General features: G+C 37.0%; 4 protein-coding genes across 4 annotated transcripts in view; 2 read left to right on the top strand and 2 right to left on the bottom strand.

Moving 5' to 3' along the window:
• The first annotated feature begins 7,055 nt into the window (after positions 1-7,055).
• On the top strand, positions 7,056-7,693 carry LOC125026874 (cuticle protein 7-like). The gene is made up of 3 exons (XM_047615472.1): positions 7,056-7,067; positions 7,219-7,305; positions 7,409-7,693. The coding sequence occupies exons 1-3, from the start codon at positions 7,056-7,058 to the stop codon at positions 7,691-7,693; spliced, it is 384 nt and encodes a 127-aa protein (XP_047471428.1).
• A 6,189-nt stretch (positions 7,694-13,882) lies between these two features.
• On the top strand, positions 13,883-14,574 carry LOC125026873 (cuticle protein 7-like). The gene is made up of 3 exons (XM_047615471.1): positions 13,883-13,894; positions 14,037-14,123; positions 14,245-14,574. Exons 1-3 carry the CDS (start codon positions 13,883-13,885, stop codon positions 14,572-14,574), a joined length of 429 nt encoding a protein of 142 aa, XP_047471427.1.
• Positions 14,575-16,074: 1,500 nt separating this feature from the next.
• LOC125026872 (adhesive plaque matrix protein-like) overlaps positions 16,075-26,483 on the bottom strand; it is a 20,491-nt gene continuing 10,082 nt past the window's right edge. Inside the window, exons 5-15 of the mRNA XM_047615470.1 lie at positions 25,785-25,793; positions 25,445-25,456; positions 25,218-25,308; positions 24,338-24,342; positions 23,983-24,069; positions 23,643-23,835; positions 22,364-22,410; positions 22,108-22,264; positions 20,488-20,684; positions 16,530-16,616; positions 16,075-16,416 (exon numbers count right to left, since the gene is read on the bottom strand). Of these exons, the coding sequence (XP_047471426.1) occupies positions 16,075-16,416; positions 16,530-16,616; positions 20,488-20,684; positions 22,108-22,264; positions 22,364-22,410; positions 23,643-23,835; positions 23,983-24,069; positions 24,338-24,342; positions 25,218-25,308; positions 25,445-25,456; positions 25,785-25,793 (1,227 nt within the window). The remainder of the gene's footprint in view (positions 16,417-16,529; positions 16,617-20,487; positions 20,685-22,107; positions 22,265-22,363; positions 22,411-23,642; positions 23,836-23,982; positions 24,070-24,337; positions 24,343-25,217; positions 25,309-25,444; positions 25,457-25,784; positions 25,794-26,483) is intronic.
• On the bottom strand, positions 23,422-24,266 carry LOC125027580 (cuticle protein 7-like). The gene is made up of 3 exons (XM_047616682.1): positions 24,212-24,266; positions 23,983-24,069; positions 23,422-23,835 (listed from the first exon to the last, which is right to left on the bottom strand). Exons 1-3 carry the CDS (start codon positions 24,221-24,223, stop codon positions 23,473-23,475), a joined length of 462 nt encoding a protein of 153 aa, XP_047472638.1. The 5' UTR covers positions 24,224-24,266; the 3' UTR covers positions 23,422-23,472.

The following is a 26,483-nucleotide window of genomic DNA, read 5'->3' as shown; positions in this document are numbered from 1 at the left end:
AGAACGAGGAAAAAGGAAAAATTTAGCTGGCTCCATCCCCAAAAAACCTGGGAAATGGAAAACCCACATAGGGTTGGGACATATGGGTTTTCCTTGAAGGGGGTAAACCCTGCCAAATTACAATTTAGATTTTTTAAAATTTTTAAGGGGCACTCCCCTCCCTGGTCTTTACCCCAAGGTATTATTTACCTTGTGTAATTTCTTTCATATTTCAAACCAAAATAAAGTTTCTTGAAAGGAGAGGAGGACTTCTCTCCATATCTCGTCTGGGAGTCTGGGAAGCATTCTGATTCCCATTCTTTCCTTTGGAAAACTGGGGAAAAATTTCAGGGGGGACAACAAGGGGGACCATTCTTTGGGGGATTTTCAGTAGGACTGCATAGGTTGTCGGGAAGAGAGCTAGTTCTTTTTGAATTTGTAAAAATCATACAAATTAGAATTGTTTATTTCCTCACCCCCGCCCACCATGGAGTCCAATGAGGGGAAGCGATAGGTTCAGGCTTAAATTTCACCCCAAAAGGGCCCCAAAAGTAATGAGGAAATTTTATGCAGTCAAACCCCCTAGTGTGACCCGGGTTGCGGGATCTATGTGATGCCCACTGGGGGAAATGCCTGCTTGACCCTAAACGATATTTGGGTCAGGCGATTGGTTGATAGGGCCTTGATAAAACCACCGTTTAACCAGAAAGGGACCAAAAATTGTGTTTTAACTTCAGGGCGCAAAAATTGCTTAATAAAAATTTCTAGAACAAATTATGCTACCCATCATTTTTTCTTATAACAAACATTTGGCACTGTGTTGTTAAGCATATTACAATTATTGCTGATCTCAAGTTTTTCTTATTAAGAATCTCATTAATGCCCGATAATATAATTTCTTATCTCAGTGAACATGATGAAGGTAGAGGTGTGATGCTCCTATCTCATATCAAGTCCATTTACACTGTGACCCACGAATAGACTACAGAAGACACGCCCTATCCATGCGATCTTCACCTTGGATTATAGCCAACATCATCCTCTTAATAATACGGTTAGACCATATTACCACTTAACAGAGTAATTCATATCAAGTGTATTTATTTGATGAACAGATTCAAATGTTAAATTCAGTTTTCTATACATCATGAAGTTAATGTAAAGAGTAAGACTGAACTAATGAAAGAAAGGAAAGAAGAGGGGGAAAAAAAGCGAGCGCATGCTCGTGACTTATATTTGTGCATATGTATATGATATATGATGTGTTACTCTTCAGCTTAGAGGAAGATTATGAAATAGTTAAAGCTCGTAATGATAGAAATGGATAATCTGTTTACAGTTAATTAAAATAGTTATCCTGTGCACGCAATTGGAATCCATATATTGTTGCTACGTATGTAAAGGCACCATTTTTCATTTAGGGATTTTAACACGTGGAATGTTTAGGGTGAATTGTAAATTTGCACAATATCAAAGTGGAATAATGCATCCTTCCTATATTATACATTATACACAGAATAGACCTCACCAACAGGTTTATTGGAGGGTGACACGGTAACACGATTATGATTTCCGATATCTGCGAATTAATTGATTCCTAATCATGCAACAATATGTTATTCCTCTCTACAGTTGCACAGTGTGTAGTATGAAAAACTTGTGATGTGCTTTTGCGCCAACATCATTACAAAGAGAGTAATATGACCATGTGGTAATATGGTCAGGAGAAAAATAATTAATGTATTTCAAGGTAAAGGTCGCACGGAAGGAAGGAAGGGGCGTGTCTACTACAGGCGTACTCGTGGACCACAGTATAAAGCAGAGTTGGTGAGTTATAGGAGCATCATACTTTATCTACCTCCATCATGTTCACCAAGGTAAATATCCTAGCTTGCCTTGATTATAACAAAACATACCTTAATACAATCGAAGCATATTCCATTATTCTGTGGCATTTATAATGAAGAAAGATAATAGATACTCGTCGTGAAATATACTTATATCTTTCTAGACCGTTGTTGCCCTCGCCCTCGTGGCCTTTGCTGCATCTGCTCCTTCTCAACCAACCTATGGCTATACTCCTCAGCCATCCTACGAGGTAAGTATATCTTTGGAATGTGAAAATATTGATTTAGTAACTAATACAACTTATAAAGGAAAATTTGTTTTGCATAGTTCTAATTTTGTTATTTTTTTTACAGGTCCCTGCCAAGTACGACTTCAACTATGCCGTGAAGGACGACTACTCTGGTAACGACTTCGGTCACCAGGAAGCTCGCGACGGTTACGATACTCAGGGTTCTTACTACGTTCTCCTTCCCGACGGTCGTCTGCAGAAGGTCGCCTACACTGTCAACGGTGACTCCGGTTACGTGGCCGAGGTCAGCTACGAGGGTGAGGCCCAGTACCCCGAGTACAAGCCTGCCTACAATCCAGCACCTGCCTACAAGCCTATCCCTGCCTACGTTTAAATGGAATTCTATTAGATATATAGATATATGAAGGATATTTATTAAAATGAGTCTACTAACACTTATATCTTTCACCTGTCTACATAATCGCAATATATTGATAAGTGTACACCGGTCGCTTTGTTCCGAAAGCCGACAAAGATGGCACAGTTCATCTTGAACTCACCATTGAACGTCTACACACACACATACAGACATGTATATATAAAATGTATTTTTCTCTCTATATATGAATACATATACATATATATATGTCTGTATGTGTATATATGTACATAAGTATATGTTTAAATAGATATACACACATGCACATACACACACACACACACACACATACACACACACACATACACACACGTGTATATATTTATATATATACCTACAGGACACACACACATACACACACGTGTATATATTTATATCTATACCTACAGGACACACACACATAAATATACATACACATATATAGTTACAATATACATACTTACATATCTATATCTGCATCCATCTCTATATATATATATCTATAACTCTATAGCATAGTGTCAGTGTACTAGGTACACTGCATAGCAAACAGATTCTATTTAGAATCTACCAGTATCAAGTTAAAGATAATTATGTTTATGTTAGAAATACAAAGTCGGTCTAATTACTTAGGAACGATCATGCTGCAGTATTGCTAATTTAGTAATTGATTCATAAATTTAGTTATAAAGTAACCTGTATTTCTTCCCATTTTCAGACTTTCACTACTAAGAGCCCGTGATCTATTCTCGGACTAAGATTCTTTATAAAAACTTGAAAGTTGAAGTAGCATAATCTATCGCATGTTTTGCCTTACAGCATTAAGACTTTACGTATCTCACCTTTTTACTACCACACATACACATCTATAACTTATATGTTATATATATCAATGTTGTATATATAGAGATGTATATAAATGAATATATATATATTCTCAGTAGTATAGTGTCAATTCACTGTGTAAACGGCATAGCAAAAATATTCCATTACAATATCGAAATTTAAGAAAGTAGGCCTAATTACTCATGACTGATTATCCTGTGGATAATTAGTCATGAGTGACCAAGCAGAGAACATAAGTATACACACACTTAAGGTCAGTGGTGCGTTCAGGTTGTGTATATATTCTCTGTAATTTAAGTAAACAGAACGGTTGAATGAGTACAGTATAAGATAATACGCGTTCCTTTTATCTTGTCTTTCAATGACATTGGCATGTCACACAGTATTAAAGAAGAGACTTCGATTAATTCTCTTCTTAAACGTTTTCCTATTATAAATTGAACTAAGGAGTTTGATTTCTTACCTTAGAGACAGATAAAGGCAAGTGACCGGGTGTGTACACGCAATACATACGCAATACACAGGCTTGTGTGTCTGTAAGTGCATTTGTCAATCCGCTAAATTATAAAGTGCAGAAAGTAAAATATGGAACATGTGCTGCCGTAGCAAAACCGGGCTTTCAGAGAAAGAGAATATGGTTGGAACCTTTTACAAGTGGTTCTTCAAGGCGAAGGTTTGTTATTTACAGCCCCAGGTTCATTGGAAGGGCATAAAGAGGTCACTGCAGTTTTAATTCTCATTACTGTTTATTTGAAAAACTGTATAGAATCATCACATATTCTTATTAAAATCATTAAAATATATTAAAAGTTCTGTTCATGAAATGAATCAAAGTTCTATGAAATAAAATCGTAAAATAAAAAAGAACCATCTTGCAAAAGTGTACATCATATCGTAAAAGAAGCTCATAATATGTTCATAAAAAAATTAAAATGTTCATAATAAAGTTGAAATAAAATGACAAAAAAAAGTTTCTTTTTTAAATTCCTTTTCTTTTGGCGGTCTACTACTTTTTCGGCAAAGGTTCTTCTAAAACACGATGTAAAATTGTTTAATAAAATATGCTAACACAAACTAGAAACAAATAAATCAAAAGCAAGGGTAACGAGCCATTCAGGTCATTACAGGTGCGCTTCTTGTTTTCTATTACTTTCCCCCGGGGAACAAAGCAGGGGCTTTGGGCCCCCCTCCTTTATTACTCAGCCTACTTTCAATTTCAAGGTAGCTAGCTACCCTCAGCTTCCCTCCCCATCCTTAAACTAAGGAATCCTTCTCCCCCTCTTTGCTCCATTCAACGACCTAGGAGCTGTACGTATACAAGCGGTCCACTACATCCGGACCGGAAGGAAGGGAAAGGCGTCAGTAAATGCACACACACACACACACACACACACACACACACACACACACACACACACACACACACACATATATATATGTGTGTGTGTATTTGTATTTACATACATATGTATATGTATGTGCATGTGTTTTTGTGTATGTATATGTATATATCTGAAAAAACTCATTTTAATCAGGTGACTACTTCATTTATAATACTCATGCTGATGATGATGAATACATTACTTGCTTATTCGGGTGAGGGGTAAAGGGTATAGCTTTTGTGGTAATTAAAGGGTTCACCATAGTTATAATTAAAATTATGTTACGTGATGATCAGATTAAGTGCTTAATACTGAGCTCAGTACAGGACATATTTACAGTCTGTATATACTGTTTCAAAACGTCTCTAGAGTGGTTTAGACACTCTGTGGCATTCTCAAGCATAGTTGGCCCCACCCAAGGAAATATGAAATTATTCTCTACAGGTACTTGCGAATGAACTAAACTATTCTACACAAAGGTTTGGCGCTGCTGGAAATACGCACCGCACCTTTTATAACCTATATGATGTAGGATGTGCGTTTCTTGTGTCGTACTTAAAGAATCTTTAGCTTCTGGTTTTGGAAACAAACACTTATTGTGTGCTTATTAGCATGTTCCAATAATTCGTGTTGGCAATTGAAGCAGATAAGTAATAGTAGGCTTTAATTTTTAATAAATATTTATCATAAATATGCTCAATAAACATAGGCAGGGGCAGGCGTGTAGGCAGGTGCTGGGTTGTAGGCAGGTTTGTACTCGGGGTACTGGGCCTCACCCTCGTAGCTAACCTCGGCCACGTAACCGGAGTCGCCATTGACAGTGTAGGCCACCTTCTGCAAACGGCCGTCGGGAAGGAGAACGAAGTAAGATCCCTGAGTATCGTAGCCATCACGGGTCTCCTGGTGACCGAAGTCGTTGCCGGAGTAGTCGTCCTTCACAGCATAGTTGAAGTCGTACTTGGCAGGGACCTGGAAAAATTTCACAAATTTAAATCGGGTAATATTAAATTCTCTTTTACAATTTGTCAGTAACAAATATGATTTTCAGAATTTTAAAACAGTACTTACCTCATAGATTGGCTGAGGAGCATATCCATAGGCTGGTTGAGAAGGAGCAGATGCAGCAACAGCCACGAGGGCGAGGGCAACGACAACCTAGAATAAATTGTACGATTTCTAGGTCTTTTCATCTTTTCTTGTGTACATGCATTTATATTATATTGTGGATTATATTACAATTCTTACGGTTCTCAAATCATAAATCTCATTCAAGCACATTAATAACATTTCTTACCTTGGTAAACATGATGAAGGTAAATGAAGTGTGATGCTCCCATCTCACACCAAGTCCCTTTTATACTGTTTGCGAGTAGGCCTACAGTAGACACGCCCCTTGCGTGCGACCTTCACCTTGGATCATCCTCTTCATTACCACTTTACAGAATAGTTCTCTTCCATATCACATAGGTCTTTATATATTTGGTCAACAGATTCAAACATGAGCGCGTGCTCATGTTTGCGTATTTCCGTGACTATTTTGGCGTTTGTATTCTTGCAAAAAATGCATGTACATATGTATATATATGTATAAAATTACACGGACTTCATAAAGTTAAAATCACGTAATAATAGAGCCTACAAATCTGTTTACAATGAATCAAAACAGTTATCTTCAGCACGCATGTAATAATCATATATAAATACTTTAAATATATATGTGTATGTGTGTAGGATTTGGACGTCAGCATTATCCTAGCATCCATTATAAAGCAACCCATATTTTATTACACTTTAAGAGTTCTGATTCTGAATCCTACAACCATTCAGCTGTGAGACATTTTATTATAAGAGCTAAAACGTTGATTTCGAAATATAAGGATATGTACGAGAAAAACAAACATTGCAACCAAATATGGTACTGTGCCTCCATATAAAAAATCAGTAATTTTTTATATATGTTTTTGTACCGGCGAATTACCTTTTATTTCTTTGTGGCATTTTATATACTACAATAAATAATATTTACGTAGATTAAACAATCACTGGAACTGATACACAGAATAGACCTCCCCGACATGTTTATTGGAGGGTGACCCAGTCCTAATCATGCAACAGTCGCATGTGTCGCATTCTTTTCTATAGTCGAACAGTGTGTAGTATGAAAGACCTGTACTATACATTTGCGCAATTTTAATCGAAACGGAAGTAATCTGTCCTATCATAAAGAGAAATATGATGAACTTATTTCAAGGTAAAGGAAGAAGGGGCGTGTCTACTTTAGGCCTACTCGTGGACCACAGTATAAAGCGGACTTCGTGAGTTATCGGAGTATCACACTTCATCTACCTTCACCATGTTCACCAAGGTAAGAAATATTATTAGCCTCCCTGAATCACATTTATAACATAATGTACCTTAAAAGCGAGAGCAATCATAGTATATTCCTATACAAAACGATATTTATATCGAAGAAATATATAGGGAACCCGTAATGATATATACATACATCTTTCTAGACTGTCGTTGCCCTCGCCCTTGTGGCCTTTGCTGCCTCTGCTCCTTCTCAACCAGCCTATGGATATGCTCCTCAACCAACTTATGAGGTAAGTATATTTTTTTGGAAAAAAAAAATATATATATTTGAAAAGTAAATGATACAAACTATAAAATTTATTATTGCATGGTTCTGTTTTGTGCATTTTCCAGATCCCTGCCAAATACGACTTTAACTATGCCGTGAAGGACGACTACTCCGGTAACGAATTCGGTCACCAGGAAGCTCGCGACGGTTACGATACTCAGGGTTCTTACTACGTTCTTCTTCCCGACGGTCGTCTGCAGAAGGTCGCCTACACTGTCAACGGTGACTCCGGTTACGTGGCCGAGGTCAGCTACGAGGGTGAGGCCCAGTACCCCGAGTACAAGCCTGCCTACAACTCAGCGCCTGCCTACAACCCAGCACCTGCCTACAAGCCTGCCCCTGCCTATTAGATATATTTATGATGGATATTTATTAAAGATAACTTACTAATACATATATCTTTCACCTGTCTACATAATCAGAATATGTCAATAAATTAACTGGTCGGTTTGTTCCAAAAGCCGACCATAAAAAAGTGTAATTCATCTTGACGCCACCATTATTCAACAACACACATACACACAGACCCATATGTATGGGCCCTTTAATATATATACGCACACACATTCACACAAACACATACATATAAATTCTCTGTAGCAGTCTTAGTGCAGCACTTATTGTACACTACATAAAACAATCAAGAAAATGTTGAAATTGATCAGTGTTAAGTTAATAATAATCATGCTATTTTAAATACAACGTCATGACTAAATATACAGATGCAATACAAATGTAGCCTTTCATTCGTTAATTTATTTATTAGGTAGCCTGTATTCGTCACATTCTCACTAACTTTGGCTACCAAAGTTGCTCGGTGTAACAGCCCTGGCTATATTTCCACCCAGGATAGGCTGTTTTATACTCAGGGTATAAGTTAGGCTAGAGCAGTTTATACCCCCAGGTATAAAATAAGCCAGGCTAGAATATGCACCTTACCTTTTGCATGCAACAATGATATTACTATATTGCCAGAAGATAATAGCTGATGTTCATGTCAATCATGCAGATATCTCACAACTGCAGACAGTCTTTATGTAATGTACGTTGAATTTTACAGGCCACCATGTTAAACTGAAACATGAAATATTCATTCATATGCCTAACTTGTGGAAGGAGTCTGCTATTAATCATCTTGCATATATGTATAGGAAACTGTTTTTTTTTTTATTTGACATGCGCATTGTGGCTAAGGTCTGGACAAATATTTAATCGATGATGGTTAAAGTTGTAAAGTCCTGATCATTTGTGATTTTTTGTTTTTGTTTTACTTTTAGGTGACCTCTGTATTATTATCTTTATTATCATTGCCATTATTATTATTATTATTATTATTAATATTGTTATTATGATTATTATTAATATTGTTATCATGATTATTATTAATATTGTTATTATGATTATTATTAATATTGTTATTATGATTATAATATTATTTATTAGCACTATCACTTTCATTTCATAATCATTTTATTTTATTTATTAACATATACTGTATGTACATTGTTACTGTTATTCACAGCATTGCTAATTAAGAAAGTTTTATTCTGGTAAATAACAAATTAACATTAAAACAACATTAAAAACCACTATGCCATGTTCAGAAGTGTTTGTGCAAATATAAGGCATGTATATATGGAGTTTGTTAAAGCAGAATTTTGCACCTCATTACTTATATTATTCTTTGGACGGATGAACATTTTAATTTAAACTGGAGGCCAGACCGTGACATCGTCTTCCCGCATTCATCCATAAGATAACAATATAAAGAACATGGTGCTATAATGAAATCACATATGCATGTCTTGTATTTGCAAATATCTCTGAGCACTATACTGTGTTTTTGAATATTTGAATGTTCACTTGTAACTGACCAGAATAAAACTTTCCTTACGATGACAATAATAATAATGATAAAATATATAATAATAATAATAATAATAATAAAAATATATAATAATAATAATAATAATAAAAAAATATATAATAATAATAATAAAAAAATATATAATGATAATAATAATAATAATAATAATAATATGTCTTAATAAATATTTCAAGTTTGAGTTTAATATGGTGGCCTATAGAATTAAATGCACATCGGGATACAATTCGACTTCACCAACCCCGATCCTTCGCCCATCCTCATACTAGACAACCATCCGCTCGACGTAGTCTGTTCCACCGAGCTGCTCGGCGTCACCATCGACGGAAAGCTCTCCTGGACGCAACACGTCAGAGACATCGTGGGGTCTGCCTTGTACAAGCTTCACATGCTGCATCGCCTGAAGTCCCTTGGTGTCCCACTTCCGGAGCTTCAAAATATCTACGGGCTATTCATCCTGCCCAAACTGACCTACGCTTCCCCGCAGGGTCCTCCTCCCTCGCCGCCACCCAGCTGCTAGAACTCGAGAGAGTACAGAAAAAGGCACTCAGGATTATTCTCGGTCTTGTTATACCAGCTATGACTTCTCTTGAGCTTGACTGTCTTAAGCTACACCTCCCCGCCACTCACTACACCACCACCACCTAGTTTGACCTGGAGCTTCTGTGCCATCCACGCCACTGCGACCTGCTGCCCCCTGACACACCGCCGCCTCGCAAACTGGTGCCCATCAGGGCCTCGCACTGACTGCAACCACCGGAGAGCACAATACCGACTCTAGTCCGACTCATCAACGAGCACTAGTCAATGGACCGCCCACCGCACCTCTTCTACGAGCACTAGTCCACAATTACTTGTCCAGCACTCCTAGCTTACCTGTACTTGCACCTGTCTTTTGTTATTTTCCTATGTGTCTTTTGTTGCTATTCTTCCTATAGATTATTCGTTTATTTCGTTGTTTGTTGTTTGTATGTTTATGTATATACAGTTTGTCTGTCTCTGTATTTTTATGCATATTTTCAGCCCTTGGCTGCATGAGATTCAATAAACCGATTATTATTATTATTATATTTTTTATTATCACACACACACACGCACATACATAAACACACGCACGCACATTAGGCAAGTGTCTCTTATGTCTCTCTCTTATGCGTTTAAATCCCTCGTTGCCAGTGGATGGTAACCCCGGCCATCTCTTGCACACACGGAGTAATTTAGAAGCAAATTAAAACAGTCAGCAATTCACACCAAGAATATCCATTGTAACAAATGTTAGGGGTTTCGTGGTGCTACAAAAAAGACCTATATATATGTGTTTGTTTATATATGTATATATATATTATAGGCCTTTTTTGTAACATTTCCGAAACCCCCAACACTTTGGTACACTCTGATACATGTTTGCCCTTTACGCGTACATTATTGGAACTTGTTGAAACATCTTTTCATTTTACACCAATATTTGTCTTCAACTTGATACGGTTTGATACACTCCGGGCAGCCAATCAGAGCGCAATATTTTTTATCAGATATTTTTCACATAATTTCAGATAGGGATTTATATTTTCATTAATTACGAATGACATCGTATATTACTCTATTTTGTAAAGGTGCATACAATGTTTCTGAGCATTTTTAGCAGTACATCAAATACACGTTTACTCTATATGGATAAGATCGCTGGAACGAACGTATCCGAGTCATATGACGTGGTATTAACTACTATTAAATACGGTGATTCTTGATTTGTTGATATACTTCAATCAGTAACTGAAGTAAATGTTCGTGATCATTGGAATTATCCAATTTTCATATAAAGAACAATGTATATAATAAAAAATACATATTTTGAATTTGAGAAATAAACTTTCCACAGCCTTGCGAAACAAAGAATGGTGTGTATAAACGACAAAAATCACCGAGTAGTCAGATACTTTTTTCCATTTTATTTGAAGCTTCCAAATATTTTGCTTGCAGTTAAAAATCATACCAGCAATTTAAGTACTTTAAATATTTTCTATTGCTTTTTTATGTAAAATGAAATAAAAAATAACTCCTTTTCTCAAAACTGTGTATGTCAGTACACAACCGTAATACAACTTGAAACAATCAAAGTGTTTGGGGTTTCGGGATGCTACGAAAAGCCCTTATATATGTATATATACATATACATATATATGTATATGTATTTATACACATAAATTAGTATACATACATATATATGCACGCACGTACATATAAGTATACGCATATGTTTTGTGTATGTATGTATTTTCGTCATGTTGAGCATGAGCGTTATGTTGAGCAGAATACATAATCTACAATGCCAACTGCAGTAATGAAGGGGTCAGCCATGGTCGTGATTAAAATTAGCATACGTGTATACGGTTACGTCATACGACAATTAACTACTTAGATTAAATAATCAAAACTGACCTCAGTAAAGTAATATCAGAAATGAGGCCTTCCATGGTATAGATTACCTCACTCAAGGGTGTCGTAATGACGTTAAACGCACCTTGTTTAACGGGTATGGAACTTGTCAATTGTTCATATTTGTAACTGCTATCATGCCCTGAAAACATTTCTTTTTGGCATATTGTCGATGGTATGTATGAGTAGGAAATATGGGATGTGCGTTTCTTGTGTCTAAAGAATCTTTAATTGCCGGCTTTTGGAGACGAACGCTCGTTGTGTGCTTATTAACATTTTCTTATTACTCAAGTAAATCGGTGAAGCAAACAAATTTTATCAGGTTTTCTTTTTGTAAATATTCATCATAAATAAGTTAATGAAGCGTAGGCGGGGACAGGCGTATAGGAAGGTGCTGCATTGTAGGCATCCCTTGCACACATTTGTACTCGGGGTACTGGGCCTCACCCTCGTAGCTGACCTCGGCCACGTAGCCGGAGTCACCGTTGACAGTGTAGAAGACCGTCGGGAAGGAGAACGTAGTAAGAACCCAGAGTATCGCAGCCATCACGGGCCTCCTGGTGACCGAAGTCGTTACCGGAGTAATCGTCCTTCACGGCATAGTTAAAGTCATACTTGGCAGGGACCTGGAAAAGTTGCACAAAATAAAAATAGGGGAATACTAAATTATATTTTATAATGTGTCAGTAACAAATGTGATTTGCAGATTTTTAAAACGATACTTACCTCATTGGTAGACTGAGGAGCATATCCATAGGCTGGTTGAGAAGATGCAGAGACAACAACGGCCACAAAGGCAAGGGCAACGACAGTCTAGAACAAAGTAATTGTATTTTTTTTTTCTAGTACTTTTCATCTTGTGTTTCATACAAACATTTTGCACGTAATTTATTATGGTGTATATTGCATTTTTTTCTAAATCAGATTAGGACAGGTTAACAATATTTCTTACCTTGGTGAACATTATGAATGTATATGATGTGTGATACTCCTCTCTTAACTCGTTCATTTTACGCTGTGATTCACGAGTAGGCCTACAATAGACACGCCCATTCTTTCCTTCCGTGCGACCTTCACCTTGGATTATAACGACCCTCTTCATAATACGGGTAGACCATATTGCTACTTTTAAATAGTACTACTGTTGCATACCACATAGGTTCCTCTCTATATTTAATCAGCAGTTTCAAGTGGGGGATGTTAAATACAGTTTCTTACATTTTCAGTCAATGGTAAATCAAAATACGTACACACACCAAGCTCGTGTGTTTACATATATCCATAAGCTGTTTTTGTGTTTGTATATTGCTGCGTGCATGCAGAAATACACAAAGGTTTATGGAAAATATAATAAAAGAGGCTGGAAATCTACTTACAAGGAACTTAAAACAGCAATCCTTTGCATGAATATAGCAATCATATATACAAATATATACATATATAAACTGTTGTATACATATGTATAAACGAATATATGCATACATATACATATAGTATATATACACACAAACACACTTGTATACTTAAACATAAATATATATACAGAAATATATACATATATATGTACAAATATAAGTTTATGTATATATACATACATATATATGCATAGATATTGTACATACAAGACGTACCTTCCCTTCCTTCCGGTCCGGAAACCGCGACCTTCGTCTTGAAGGTGTTTATTAGGACGCCTTCGGATCATCTCATCATGTCTCCCTAAAATATCGTTCCCCGCAGCCGCATTACCCGCTGATAGACACATACATTGACACTTAATCCACAATTATTCAATATGGTTTTATTTTGGCATGTATGTACACAGACTTGTACATCATATACACATCTATATACCTTGTATATGTATACCGATATGTGTGTGGGGTGTTTATATATACTCATACATATATATATACACATATGTGTCTGAAGGGTGCGGAAAATGGAGCTTTACACTAACGAATTATTGTTCTAAAACTTGGTACACGGTATATATCCGCGAAAGTAAATGAGAATTGGTAAAGTGAGTAAATTTATCATTAAATCCTAGTGTCGCTTACGCTTTACCACAGCACAAATGGAAGATGAACATAATTCAAGGTAAAGGTCGTACGGAAGGAAGGGAGGAAGGAAGGGACGTGGCTAGAAAGGGAGGGGCGTGGCTACTAGATTCGTGTAGTATAAAAAGGTTTCGCTTGAAGACCGAAGCATCACCTCCATCATGTTCACTAAGGTAACAAACATTACAAGTCTAGGTATTTCTGATTTATGATGCGAAATAACTTTAATATGAGGTAATAAAGTAATAGGCCAATTCTATATAACAATGTGCATTTAAAAAGGAATTCGCAATATAATAATTTACTATCTTCCAGGCTGTCGTTGCCCTGGCCCTCGTGGCCGTTGCTGCATCTGCTCCTTCTCAGCCAGCTTACGGCTACGCTCCTCAGCCTACATATGAGGTTTGTAAAGTGTTGTATATTAGATTGATAATAGAAATGATACGCATTTATGAACTATTGATATATGACCGGATTGTATTGTATGGTATTGTATGAATTTAATCTTCTGCAACTTTTTCAGGTTCCTGCCAAGTACGACTTCAATTACGCAGTAAAGGATGACTACTCCGGTAACGACTTCGGTCACCAGGAGGCCCGTGATGGCTACGATACTCAGGGATCTTACTACGTCCTCCTTCCCGACGGTCGTCTGCAGAAGGTCGCCTACACTGTTAACGGCGATTCCGGCTTCGTAGCCGAGGTCAGCTACGAGGGCGAGGCCCAATACCCCGAGTACAAGCCTGCTCCTGCCTACAAGCCTGCTCCATCCTACCATCCCGCACCTGCCTACAAGCCTGCCCCTGCATACGAACCTGTCCCTACTTACGAGACCACCCCAGCCTACGCCTAAATGAACTTTAATTGAATATATTTTTATAGCTATTTATAAAACTGAAACTCTAGTAACATGTGTATGTTTTTCCTTTTAACATGCATAATAACAATATTATGTACAACTAGTACTCTGCATCACTATGATTATGATAAATGTTCTATATAACCATAAAACATTACATACGTACAGACATGAACCTTCACCGTCAGTATATTACTTTAATATTTTAAGTCGGCTCGTACGTACACCATTAATCAAAGGGTAACGGGCTAGAAAACGGGACGATATCATTGCGACAAAGGTAAATGGAGAAACAAATGAAGTACATTATTTACAATTTTAAAGTTTTTTTTCTTTCCGTGTATGCATGTATAGAAATATGAATACAGATAAATATAGAATACATGGTGAGGATCTAGTTTATCGTCTGGGATTCTCCTGTCGGAAAGGAATTAAGTAGGACCTGAAGAGATTTTATTACTAACACCTTTATCAGAATTCCCTCTGATCCACAGGGAAGATATGCATAGGCATATATATGCAAGATATATGTATATATATTGTTATATTTCTGAATATATATTATATATATGTATATATACATTCAGACAAAATACTATTTTTATATATATCCAGATAAAATACTATATATAAGTGTGTGTAGATACAATTTTCCTTTCCTTCCGATACAGACACCGCGATCTTTGCCATAATGTTAATCATAACCACTTTCTTCCTCGGTCTCGTCTTCTCCGAGTGTCGATTACGCGGTACATGGTTGACGAAAAATTTAATGGAACGTTGACCACATGCAAAAGATTCCAAGCTTCTTTCTCTGTCTCCCGTGATCGTTATTCTTTTCTGTCGACAAAAATAAAATACAATACTATATTTTTATTAGTAATACATTAATAATTTTCAAGTGAAGGAATGTTATTACTTTCAGTTTTATCTTCAGCATTTCACAGACCTGAGTTCGGCTGGAAAGCAACGGCCACAAAGGCAAGGCGAAGGTTGCGATGTCTGGACTGGCTGGAACGGAAAGGCGTCCTTTATATATATGCATATATGTATATGCATAATGGCAACCGTGGAATAAATATGACCATGCTTCTACTTGATGCTATGATATAATCCAGTCTTCTTGGGCTGCTTCTCCCCCTTCTCCAGTTTCTATTGAGACAAATTTCTGCTGGTAAAAAAGAAAAAAGAAAAAAATGTCGGAGACTGCGTGTTATTGTCAATTATCTGTCAAATAATTCTTAGAACTATTACTTTTATATACGATATAACCCGGCCCCTGGGCCCTTCTCGGCAAGACTTCTTTAGACGTCGCCTGGAAGGTTGAGAATTCCACCGTCAATTTGTGTTACTGTGTAAAAATATCCATAGTTATCATATAGACGTATTGTATCGACAATATAATTTCTTTTCATGTTAACAATTAAAACAAGCACATAGTAATATAATTTCAGTTTAATAAATATCATTACAATATATTTAAGAGAAGTTCGTTTATGCGTAGGCTGGGGTGGTCTCGTAGGTAGGAGCAGGCTCGTGGGTAGGGGCGGGCTTGTAGGCAGGTGCAGGCTGGTGTGCAGGAGCAGGCTTATAAGCACCAGCAGGTTTGTAGGCAGGCTTGTGCTCAGGGTACTGGGCTTCGCCCTCGTAGCTGACCTCGGCTACGAAACCGGAGTCTCCGTTGACAGTGTAGGCGACCTTCTGCAGACGACCGTCGGGAAGGAGGACGTAGTAAGAACCCTGAGTATCATAACCGTCGCGAGCTTCCTGGTGACCGAAGTCATTTCCGGAATAGTCGTCCTTCACTGCATAGTTGAAGTCGTACTTGGCAGGGACCTGGAAAAGTTGCACAAAATTAGCATCCAGCATACCAAATAACCGATCATAATCTATCAGTAATTCAAATTTGAAGTAATATTATATATTCAAACTTTCAAAATTTTGCAAACCTCGTAAGTAGGCTGAGGAGCATAACCGTAAGCTGGCTGAGAAGGAGCAGAAGCAGCAACGGCCACGATGGCGAGGGCAACGACTGCCTAAAAAATAAAATAACATATCATATTAGTTCCTTTCCTGCATATGTGCATTATCATGACGCAATTATGCTGAATACGGCACTGTTGTTTCGTACTAAAAGATATCTCTTATCATAAATCTAAATTTGCTAGACTGATACTACTTCTCACCTTAGTGAACATGATGGAGGTCGATGACGTGTGATACTCCGGTCAATAAGCGAGTCCATTTTATACAGTAGTCCACGAGACTAAAGGGCACACCCATTTTCTGGCGACCTTAACCGTGAATTATATCCATCCTCCTCCTTTCCATAAATGGCCATTCTGCTCTCTAAAACAAAATTGGCGCTGTAAGAAAATATAAGTGCGTTATATATGAGAACTTGATTTAAGGAAAAAATAAAATTCACGGATCACTTTAAAATTTAAAATAATAAAATTGATGTTACCATATACATTAGCATATATTGAATTTACAATGTTTAATTACGCAAACTTAGCTCTGTCACTATATTGCCAATATAATAAATTCGTATAGATTGAATTCGTAATAATTTTGTATCTAATACTTATGATTTTTATCTTGTTTCAGCTGTTATGTATTGATTCGTGGCAAAAATTGTAAAGATAAAACTCCATTTTCCGCATTCTTCGGATTATATAATGCTATATGACACGCACAGACATACATACACATTAATAGATATATGGATGTGTATGTGTGTATATATATAAATGTTCATATATAAATGCGCACACACACACACATACACATATATAGATGTACACACATACCAACTCGCACGCCAACATACATATATACACACATGCACACTGCATATGCATATATGAATAAGAAGTGCTTCATATACATATATCTTAACTTTATAAAAGAATGTAAATAACTTTGTAGTGTATATTTATGTGTCCGTCTATCCATATTAATTAAGCTTAGTTCGCACGTTATCACTCACCCTCTTACAGCGTCTGTACGGTTTCCTTGGATAGACATTTATTATGTACAAATCGCACTGCTGTTATTCGTATTCCGTACAGTTTTTGTTCGTTCACATACATCTGGAAGAAACGAACGAAACGTATTGATGCGTTCCGTACCTCAACTGGATCGTCTGAACTAATTCAACTGGCCATAGGTTACGAATAGTTGTATGATAAGGGCAATAGAAAATATACGAGGAAAGAGGAAATGTGGAAAACGTCTGGGGAATTGAAAGAAATGGGGAAGAAATCAATCTTTATCACTTATTATGTATTGCTATTATTACATTATCATCATTATCATTATCTATATTATCATTATTGCAAACATCAATAATAATGGTATGTACTGTTATTATTATTACTATTATTATTGTTTTGCTGTTGTTATTATCATTATCATCATAATTACTATTTACATTATTAATATCTTAATGTGATACACAGTATCACTTTGTCATCCAAAAACAACGAAGCTGCTATAAGCGGTTCTGTGTTGGAGCAACAGCTGTACGCAAAATAACCAAGCGTGTGAACGCGTGGAATTATAATCGGAAGCCAGCGGACCATAATTGAAGACGAATGATATCTTAATTCAGAGAACGGCTGCGGAAAATGCTACATTCATGAGAGAGAGAGAGAGAGAGAGAGAGAGAGAGAGAGAGAGAGAGAGAGAGAGAGAGAGAGAGAGAGAGAGAGAGAGAGAGAGAGAGACAGAGAGAGAGAGAGAGAGAGATCAGCTTAATACTTTTAGTAGGTTTCTAGGGTTGTTCTTAAGTAGGGGTGTCAAACCCATCGGCCGCGGGCTATATGTTGCCCTCGAGATGGTCTTAATGGCCCGCGGGGCGAGTGTAAATTTATGATTACGAAGGAATGTATGCTTAAATATTGAAATTGTACAATAAAATACATCAGCACATGACTAGTGCACAAACATACATACCCTGTTACCCATTAATGTCACTATCTAAAATCTATAAAAGAAATTCTGCCCTTGAATGGTTTTCAGACCTAACGAGTGTCTGAGAAAAGGACATTTGTTTCATACTCCTACTTTGCCTTAAGCGATGAAGGTGGTCGGATTAGCACCTTCAATGCGAAGGTCGCAGTGTTCGGACCGGAAGGAAGGGAAACGCATGTCTTTTATGAATGGGGTTCGATACTTCATTTCTAAATTTCAGCATTATCATATTGCTTGTTGCAACAACACTCTACCATATATATTTACTGTACATAATACTATACTATATATACTTTATATATCTTATCCATATATATATATATATGTACATATACACTGTATATATACATATATATATGCATATATATACATACATACATATATCTATCTATGTGCATATATATGTATATATTTATGTATATAATATATATATATATGGATATGTGTACATATATACACGTCAAACTCAATATATGTGTGTGTGTGTGTGTGTGTGTGTGTGTGTGTATAAATATAAATATATATACATACTCGTATATATATCATATATGTATACAAACATATATAATACACACACACACACACACACACACACACACACATACACACACACACACACACACACATATATGCATACTTATTTGTTTTTAAGCGAGCAGAAGAGGCATGTTCTCACTTTCTCTCTATATATACACATCCATATATATATATATATATATATATATATATATATATATATATATACATACATACACACACACACACACACACACACATATGCATATCTGTTTAAATTATTGATTTCCGGAGCCACGGACCATATTTTTTCTATTTTCTGGATAAAAACGTTCAGACGGACACATACTCCATCATCATTATTCATATATACGTATAAATATATACACATATACATACATGCACAGTATTATATAGTATCGTGTAATCCAAAGGAAGCGGGAAATTTTTTATATTTTCGAATACTAACACTGAAGGTGACAAAACCTTGGTGCATGGACGCGAAAATGAACATTATGAATTAAATTTATCTTTAAAATATTCCGTTGATTATATAGTAGTAACACCAGTTGGAGCCATTCAGATGGCCTTGTACATTCAGCATTTGCCACTGTGTATTGTAATTTGTATTTATTTATTTTACAGTGCTTTCTGAATATCAAATTTCTTTTAAATTAACTGATTATATATACACAAATATATATAATATATATATACATATATATAATATATATATACATATATATATACACACACATGTATTTTTGTATATATATGTACACATACACACAAACATCCCACCAACAATTTCCTCCAGCGCAGATTGGCCACTTATAGAAAGGAAGAAGATGGATATAATTCAAGGTAAAGGTCGCACGGAAGGAAGGAAGGAAAGGGGCGTGCCTACTGGAATCGTGGACTATGGTATAAAATGGACTCACTAGGTGGCCGGATCATCACACTTCTACCTCCATCATGTTCACTAAGGTGAGGAATATGAATCTGGCTTATTGATATTTATGATAAGAGATAGCTTCCAGTACAAAACATGTGCATATAAAGAAAAGGAACTAATGTGATAGGATACTTTATTCTAGGCTGTCGTTGCCATCGCCCTCGTGGCCGTTGCTGCTTCTGCTCCTTCTCAGCCAGCTTACGGTTATGCTCCTCAGCCTGCCTACGAGGTTTGTAAGATTTTGAATATCTGAATTGTTAATGACAGTAATATTACTGCATTTATAAAGTACTGATATATTATGACAGGATATTTAGTATGGTATGATTTTTAATTTTGTGCAACTTTTCCAGGTCCCTGCCAAGTACGACTTCAACTATGCCGTGAAGGACGACTACTCCGGAAATGACTTCGGTCACCAGGAAGCTCGCGACGGTTACGATACTCAGGGTTCATACTATGTTCTTCTTTCCGACGGTCGTCTGCAGAAGGTCGCTTACACTGTCAACGGCGACTCCGGTTTCGTAGCCGAAGTAAGCTACGAGGGCGAGGCCCAGTACCCCGAGTACAAGCCTGCTCCTGCCTACAAGCCTGCTCCTGCTTACCATCCCGCACCTGCCTACAAGCCCGCCCCTACCTACGAGCCTGCTCCTACCTATGAGACCACCCTAGCCTACGCTTAAATGAACTTAAATTGAATATTTTAAAAATATTTATTAAACTGAAAGTCTAGTAACACTGTTTTATCCCCTTGTTAATTTGAAAAGAAATGTTACAGTTACATGTCTATGATACCTATAGGTATTTTTTTCGTAGTACCATACATGCATATGCGGAATTTTTAACTATATAAAAGTAATAGTATTGGGAGTATTTAAAAATCAACATTTGACACCATTTAAACGCAGGCGAACACACCTCCGCCTCCTGCATGAAAATCAGAATGGCTGATGTCAACTGTTCCACTAGACATTTGTTTTACTTTCGTAATGGAAACCGGGAGTGGCGTGCCTCGTGGGGGACAGCCCAAGAAGACTAGTTTATAACATGCCAACAATCACGTAGAAACACTGCCCTACCTGACCATAGTTGCCATTATGCATATGCATATATACACGAACATATAAAGCGTGCTTTTCCCCTTCCTTGCAGTCCAGACTCCGCAACCTTCGTTGACTACGTTGCCCTCGCTGTGTCTGTTCCTTCCCATGCTATTTTTAGCTATGTCTTCCAGCTTACCCCAAGTGTGTAGTATAATGAAATGGTGGTAATAAAATTACCATATGTATAAGTTATGGATATATTACGAATTAAAATTTATTATTGCATTCTAATTTTGTGCAATGTTCTGGTCCTTATCTCGAAAAACACAATCACTTAAAGAAGAAACCGAGGGAGATGGCTGAGTTTAACATTCTCAAGGCAAAGGTTACGGCGTCTGCCCCAGAAGGAAGGGAAAATCGTTTAATCATATATGAATATATTCATAAATATGACAATGCGTTTATCTATGTATCCCATGATTAGAAGCACTCCAAGCAAGCGTGTTACTGTCAGTAAGTAACCGCAAGGACATAAACAAGATCCTCACAATGTACTGTTTATGCATACTAATATGAAAATATGTGCCTTTTGATTTTTTGATATAAGCTTGTTACTTTGCAATTGTAGATAATTTTCTGCTTCGTTGTTTTTCCTCGTTTACATTTGTCGTAACATAATACCATGTGCTAACCCTGTTTAAACACATTTTGATTTTGAATTTTAAGACGAACGTTTAGGAGGCAAAGGTAAGTTCATGTATGGCTGTGTCTGTACATATTGTTTTAGAGTTATACAGTACTTTATAAATACCCAGTGTCATCAGTGAGATTTCGAGTATTGTTTAGACATGTTAAATTTTTTGCTATTGTGTTAACAGGAAGACAAATAAGTGTTACAAGATTTTCTGTTTAATAATTTTCAACGAAAAATATAGTCAACAGATTTCATTTAAGCGTAGGGTGTTATGGTCTCGTAAATAGGAGCAGGCGTGTAGCAGGCCTTTTGATATAGAGACTCGGGATACTAGGCCTCACCCTCCAAGTTGACCTCGGCCACGTATCCTGTCGCTGTTGACACTGTAGACAACCGTCGGGAAGAACACTGTAAGAACATCGTGTCGTAGCCATCACGGGCTTCCTGGTGACCGAAGTCGTTGCCGGAGTAGTTTTCCTTCACGACGTAGGTGATGTACTAAGCAGGGATCTGGAAAGCATGCACGAGATTATAGTTTCCCAATGCCGGATTTCTCGTCATTATATATAACATATTTTACAAATGTAGTTTAAGTACCGCTATCGTCATATTCTCGTAGGTAGGCTGAGGAGCATAGCCATACGCTGGTTAAGAATGCGTAGAGGGAGCTGCGTCCGCGAGGGTGAGGGTAACGACAGTCTAGAAGGAAGCAATATATTGTGTTGAGTTTCTTTCCTTTATGGGCATAATTACATGACAGTTATAGTTTTTTTTATTGAAGCTTTCCCTTATAAATCTGCTTGATTGATAATACTGTTATCATAGTGAATACGATGAATGTTGATTGATGACTGGTCATAACTCAGTTGATTACCGGAAAATTCAGATTTTTCAGAATTCAAGATAATACAATTGACCTTACTATACAAAATGATTAAACATTGAATATATACGGCCACTCGAATTATTCACAATTGTTATATTGTGTAACAATATAACATACAATCATAAATTCAGTTTAGTTTGTATTAGAAAAAACAAAAACAAATAAAAATGCGTGTGTGTGTGTGTGTGTGTGTGTGTGTGATTGTGTGTGCGTGTATGTGCGCGTGTGTGTTTGTGTGTGGCGCATGAATTTGACTATTTTGAATTTATACTACTTTGGGATTTTCAGAATATATAAAGGAAAACACGTATCTCTAGATGCATATGCCTGTCCGCTAAAATTAAGATGACCGAAGAAATATATAGGCCACTTATAGTGCAGCACCGAAAGGCGCGTTTTAGGAAGATAGTCGGATTAAAATTTTCAAGACGAAGATGGATCGGATGTATGAGAAAAGCATGTATTATATGTGTATGTATGTATATCTGCACGTGCACAATGTACATATCCGCCGATGTAAGTCAAGAGGACCGCCCTTCTACTTGGTAAATTATAGTATTAGGAATTATCATTCTAAATTATACACCGGTGGCGATGGTTAATCCATGTTTGTTAGAGTTTTTGTTTCTAAGATCAATATTTTCCATTACTACGAGTCCAATCTCTACTCCTATTACGAGTGCAATATCCGGTCCTATGTATCGTATCCGAACTCCGTGTGGACTTACTAATATATTTTGTTTTGATATGGGGAAAGGACAAATGGCAGTAGACTTTCAGTTTAATAAATATCTATAAACATATTTTGATCGAAGTTCATTTAGGCGTAGGCTGGGGTGGTCTCATAGGTAGGGGCAGATTCGTATACAGGGGCAGGCTTGTAGGCAGGTGCGGGATGGTAAGGAGCAGGCTTGTAGGCAGGGGCAGGCTTGTAGGCAGGGGCAGGCTTGTAGGCAGGAGCAAGCTTGTACTCGGGGTACTGGGCCTCACCCTCGTAGCTGACCTCGGCCACGTAACCGGAGTCGCCGTTGACAGTGTAGGCGACCTTCTGCAGACGACCGTCGGGAAGGAGGACGTAGTAAGAACCCTGAGTGTCATAGCCATCACGGGCCTCCTGATGACCGAAGTCGTTGCCGGAGTAGTCATCCTTCACGGCATAGTTGAAGTCGTATTTGGCAGGGACCTGGAAAGGTTACACAAAATTAGAATCGTACAGTAACAGATTTCCGGTCATAATATATCATTCATTTACGAATTCAGTCATACTATTCATATTGTCAATTCTAAAAGTAATAATAATTAAAAAAAAAGGAAGAAAAAGAAATAAAACCTCATAGGTAGGCTGAGGAGCATATCCATAGGTTGGCAGAGAAGGAGCAGCAGCAGCAACAGCCACGAGGGCAAGGGCAACAACAGCCTAGAAGAGAAACAATAAATCTTATAGCAAGTTCCTTTCTTTTTATGCAGATTAACATAACACAAATCACATTAACATAGGATATAAAACACTATTGCTTCATACTGAAACTATCTTCATAAGCAAGACTGATAATTGTTACCTTAGTGAACATGATGAAGGTAGACGAAGAGTGATGCTCCGGCCATCAAGCGCGTCCCTTTTATACCGTAGTCCACGAGTCCAGTAGATACGCCCCTTTCTTTCCTTCCTTCCGTGCGACCTTTACCTTTACTGTTTTTGGCAATGTCTTTCAGCTTACCTCAAATGTGTAGTATAATGAAATGGTGTTAATAAAATTACCATATGTATAAGTTATGGATGTATTACGGATGAAAATTTATTATTGCATTCTAATTTTGTAATTTTTTTCCTGGTCCTTAACACAATCCCGTGATTTATGAGAGAAGCATGGAATCATTTGCAGGTGGTCGGAGTTGTTCTAAGATTTTTTTTCCTCAAAGAGGTAACCGAGGGAGATGGCTAAGTTTAACATTCTCAAGACAAAGGTCACGGCTTCTGCCCCAGAAGGAAGGGAAAAATCGTTTAATCATATACGAATATATTCATAAATATGACTATCCGTTCATCTATGTATCCCATGATTAGAAGCACTCTAAGCAAGCGTGTTACTGTCAGTAAGAAAGTCCCGCGAGGAGATAAACATATTTATATGAAAATATGTGCTTTTTGATATAATAATACATATAAGCTTGCTACTTTGCAATTGTAGATAATTTTCTTGTAACCTGATACCATGTGCTAACCCTGTTTAAACAAATTTTGATTTTGAATTGTTAACTAAGTACTTTATAAATACCCAGTGTCATCAGTGAGATGTCGAGTATTGTTTAGACGTGTTAAAATTTTTGTTATTGTGTTAACAGGAAGACAAATAAGTGTTACAATATTTTCAGTTTAATAATTTTCAACGAAAAATATAGTCAACAGATTTCATTTAAGCGTAGGCTGGTGTGGTCTCGTAAATAGGAGCAGGCGTGTAGCAGGCCTTTTGATATAGACTCTGAGATACTAGGCCTCACCCTCCTAGTTGATCTCGGCCACGTATCCTGTCGCTGTTGACGCTGTAAGCAGCCGTCGGGAAGAACACTGTAGGAACATCGTGTCGTAGCCATCACGGGCTTCCTGGTGACCGAAGTCGTTGCCGGAGTAGTCTTCCTTCACGACAAAGGTGATGTACTAAGCAGGGATCTGGAAAGCATGCACGAGGTTATAGTAACGCAATGACGGATTTCTCGTCATAATATATCATATATTATATAAATGTAGTTTAAGTACCGCTATCGTCATATTCAATTTCCAAATTATTACATACCTTGTAGGTAGGCTGAGGAGCATAGCCATAAGCTGCTTAAGAATGAGTAGAGGCAGCTGCGACCGCGAGGGTGAGGGGAACGACAGTCTAGAAGGAAGCAATATATTGTGTTGAGTTCCTTTCCTTTATGTGCATAATTACATGACCGTTATAGTTTTTATTTTAGCTTCAATAATAAATCTGCTTGCTTGATAATTCTGTTATCATAGTGAACACGATGAATGTTGATCGATGACTCTTGGTCATGACTCTGGTCATCAGTCAACTCCCTTTTATTATAGTAGTCACACCCCATTTGTTACCCTTTATTCTGTCAATCATCTCCCTTTCAGTAAATTACCTTATAGTCCTAAGAGAGGATAGCAGTAAAGTGTAGGCGCTATTTATATAATCAATTGATTACCGGAAAATGCAGAGTTTTCGGAGTTGACGGTAGTAAAATTGACGTTACTATACAAAATGATTAAACATTGAATATATACAGCCACTTGAATTATTTATAATTGTCTTTGTGATTTGTGTAACAATATAAAATCTAATCATAAATTCAGTTTAGATCGCATTAGAAAAAAAAAAAAAAAATCAAAACAAAAAGCCATTAAATTGAGAGCTTCAGAATAATCTTCAGACTTAATGTACCGATTTGCAGACCTATATCTGTATATATATAATGTATGTATACATATATACATGCATATACATATGCATGTATGTATATGTGTGTGTGTGCGTGTGTGTATGCGCGCGCGCGTGTGTGTGTATGTGTGTGATTGTGTGTATGTGTGTGTGCGCGTGCGTGTTTATGTGTGGCGCATCAATTTGATTATTTTGAATTTATACTACTTTGGAATTTTCAGAATACATAAAAGAAAACAAGTATCTATGGATGCATATGCCTGTCCGCTAAAATCAAGAAGACAGAAGAAATATATGGGCCACTTATAGTGCGGCACCAAAAGGCGCGGTTTTAGGAAGAGGACAAATCAGCTTGGTCATTTCTGCGAGGCAAGGTAGTCGGATTAAAATTTTCAAGACGAAA

The sequence above is a fragment of the Penaeus chinensis genome, chromosome 7 (assembly GCF_019202785.1).
Source record: "Penaeus chinensis breed Huanghai No. 1 chromosome 7, ASM1920278v2, whole genome shotgun sequence".
In the NCBI taxonomy this organism is placed as follows: domain Eukaryota; kingdom Metazoa; phylum Arthropoda; class Malacostraca; order Decapoda; family Penaeidae; genus Penaeus; species Penaeus chinensis.
The sequence above is the reverse complement of the archived record's forward strand: the minus strand, read 5'-3'. Positions and strand labels throughout refer to the sequence as shown.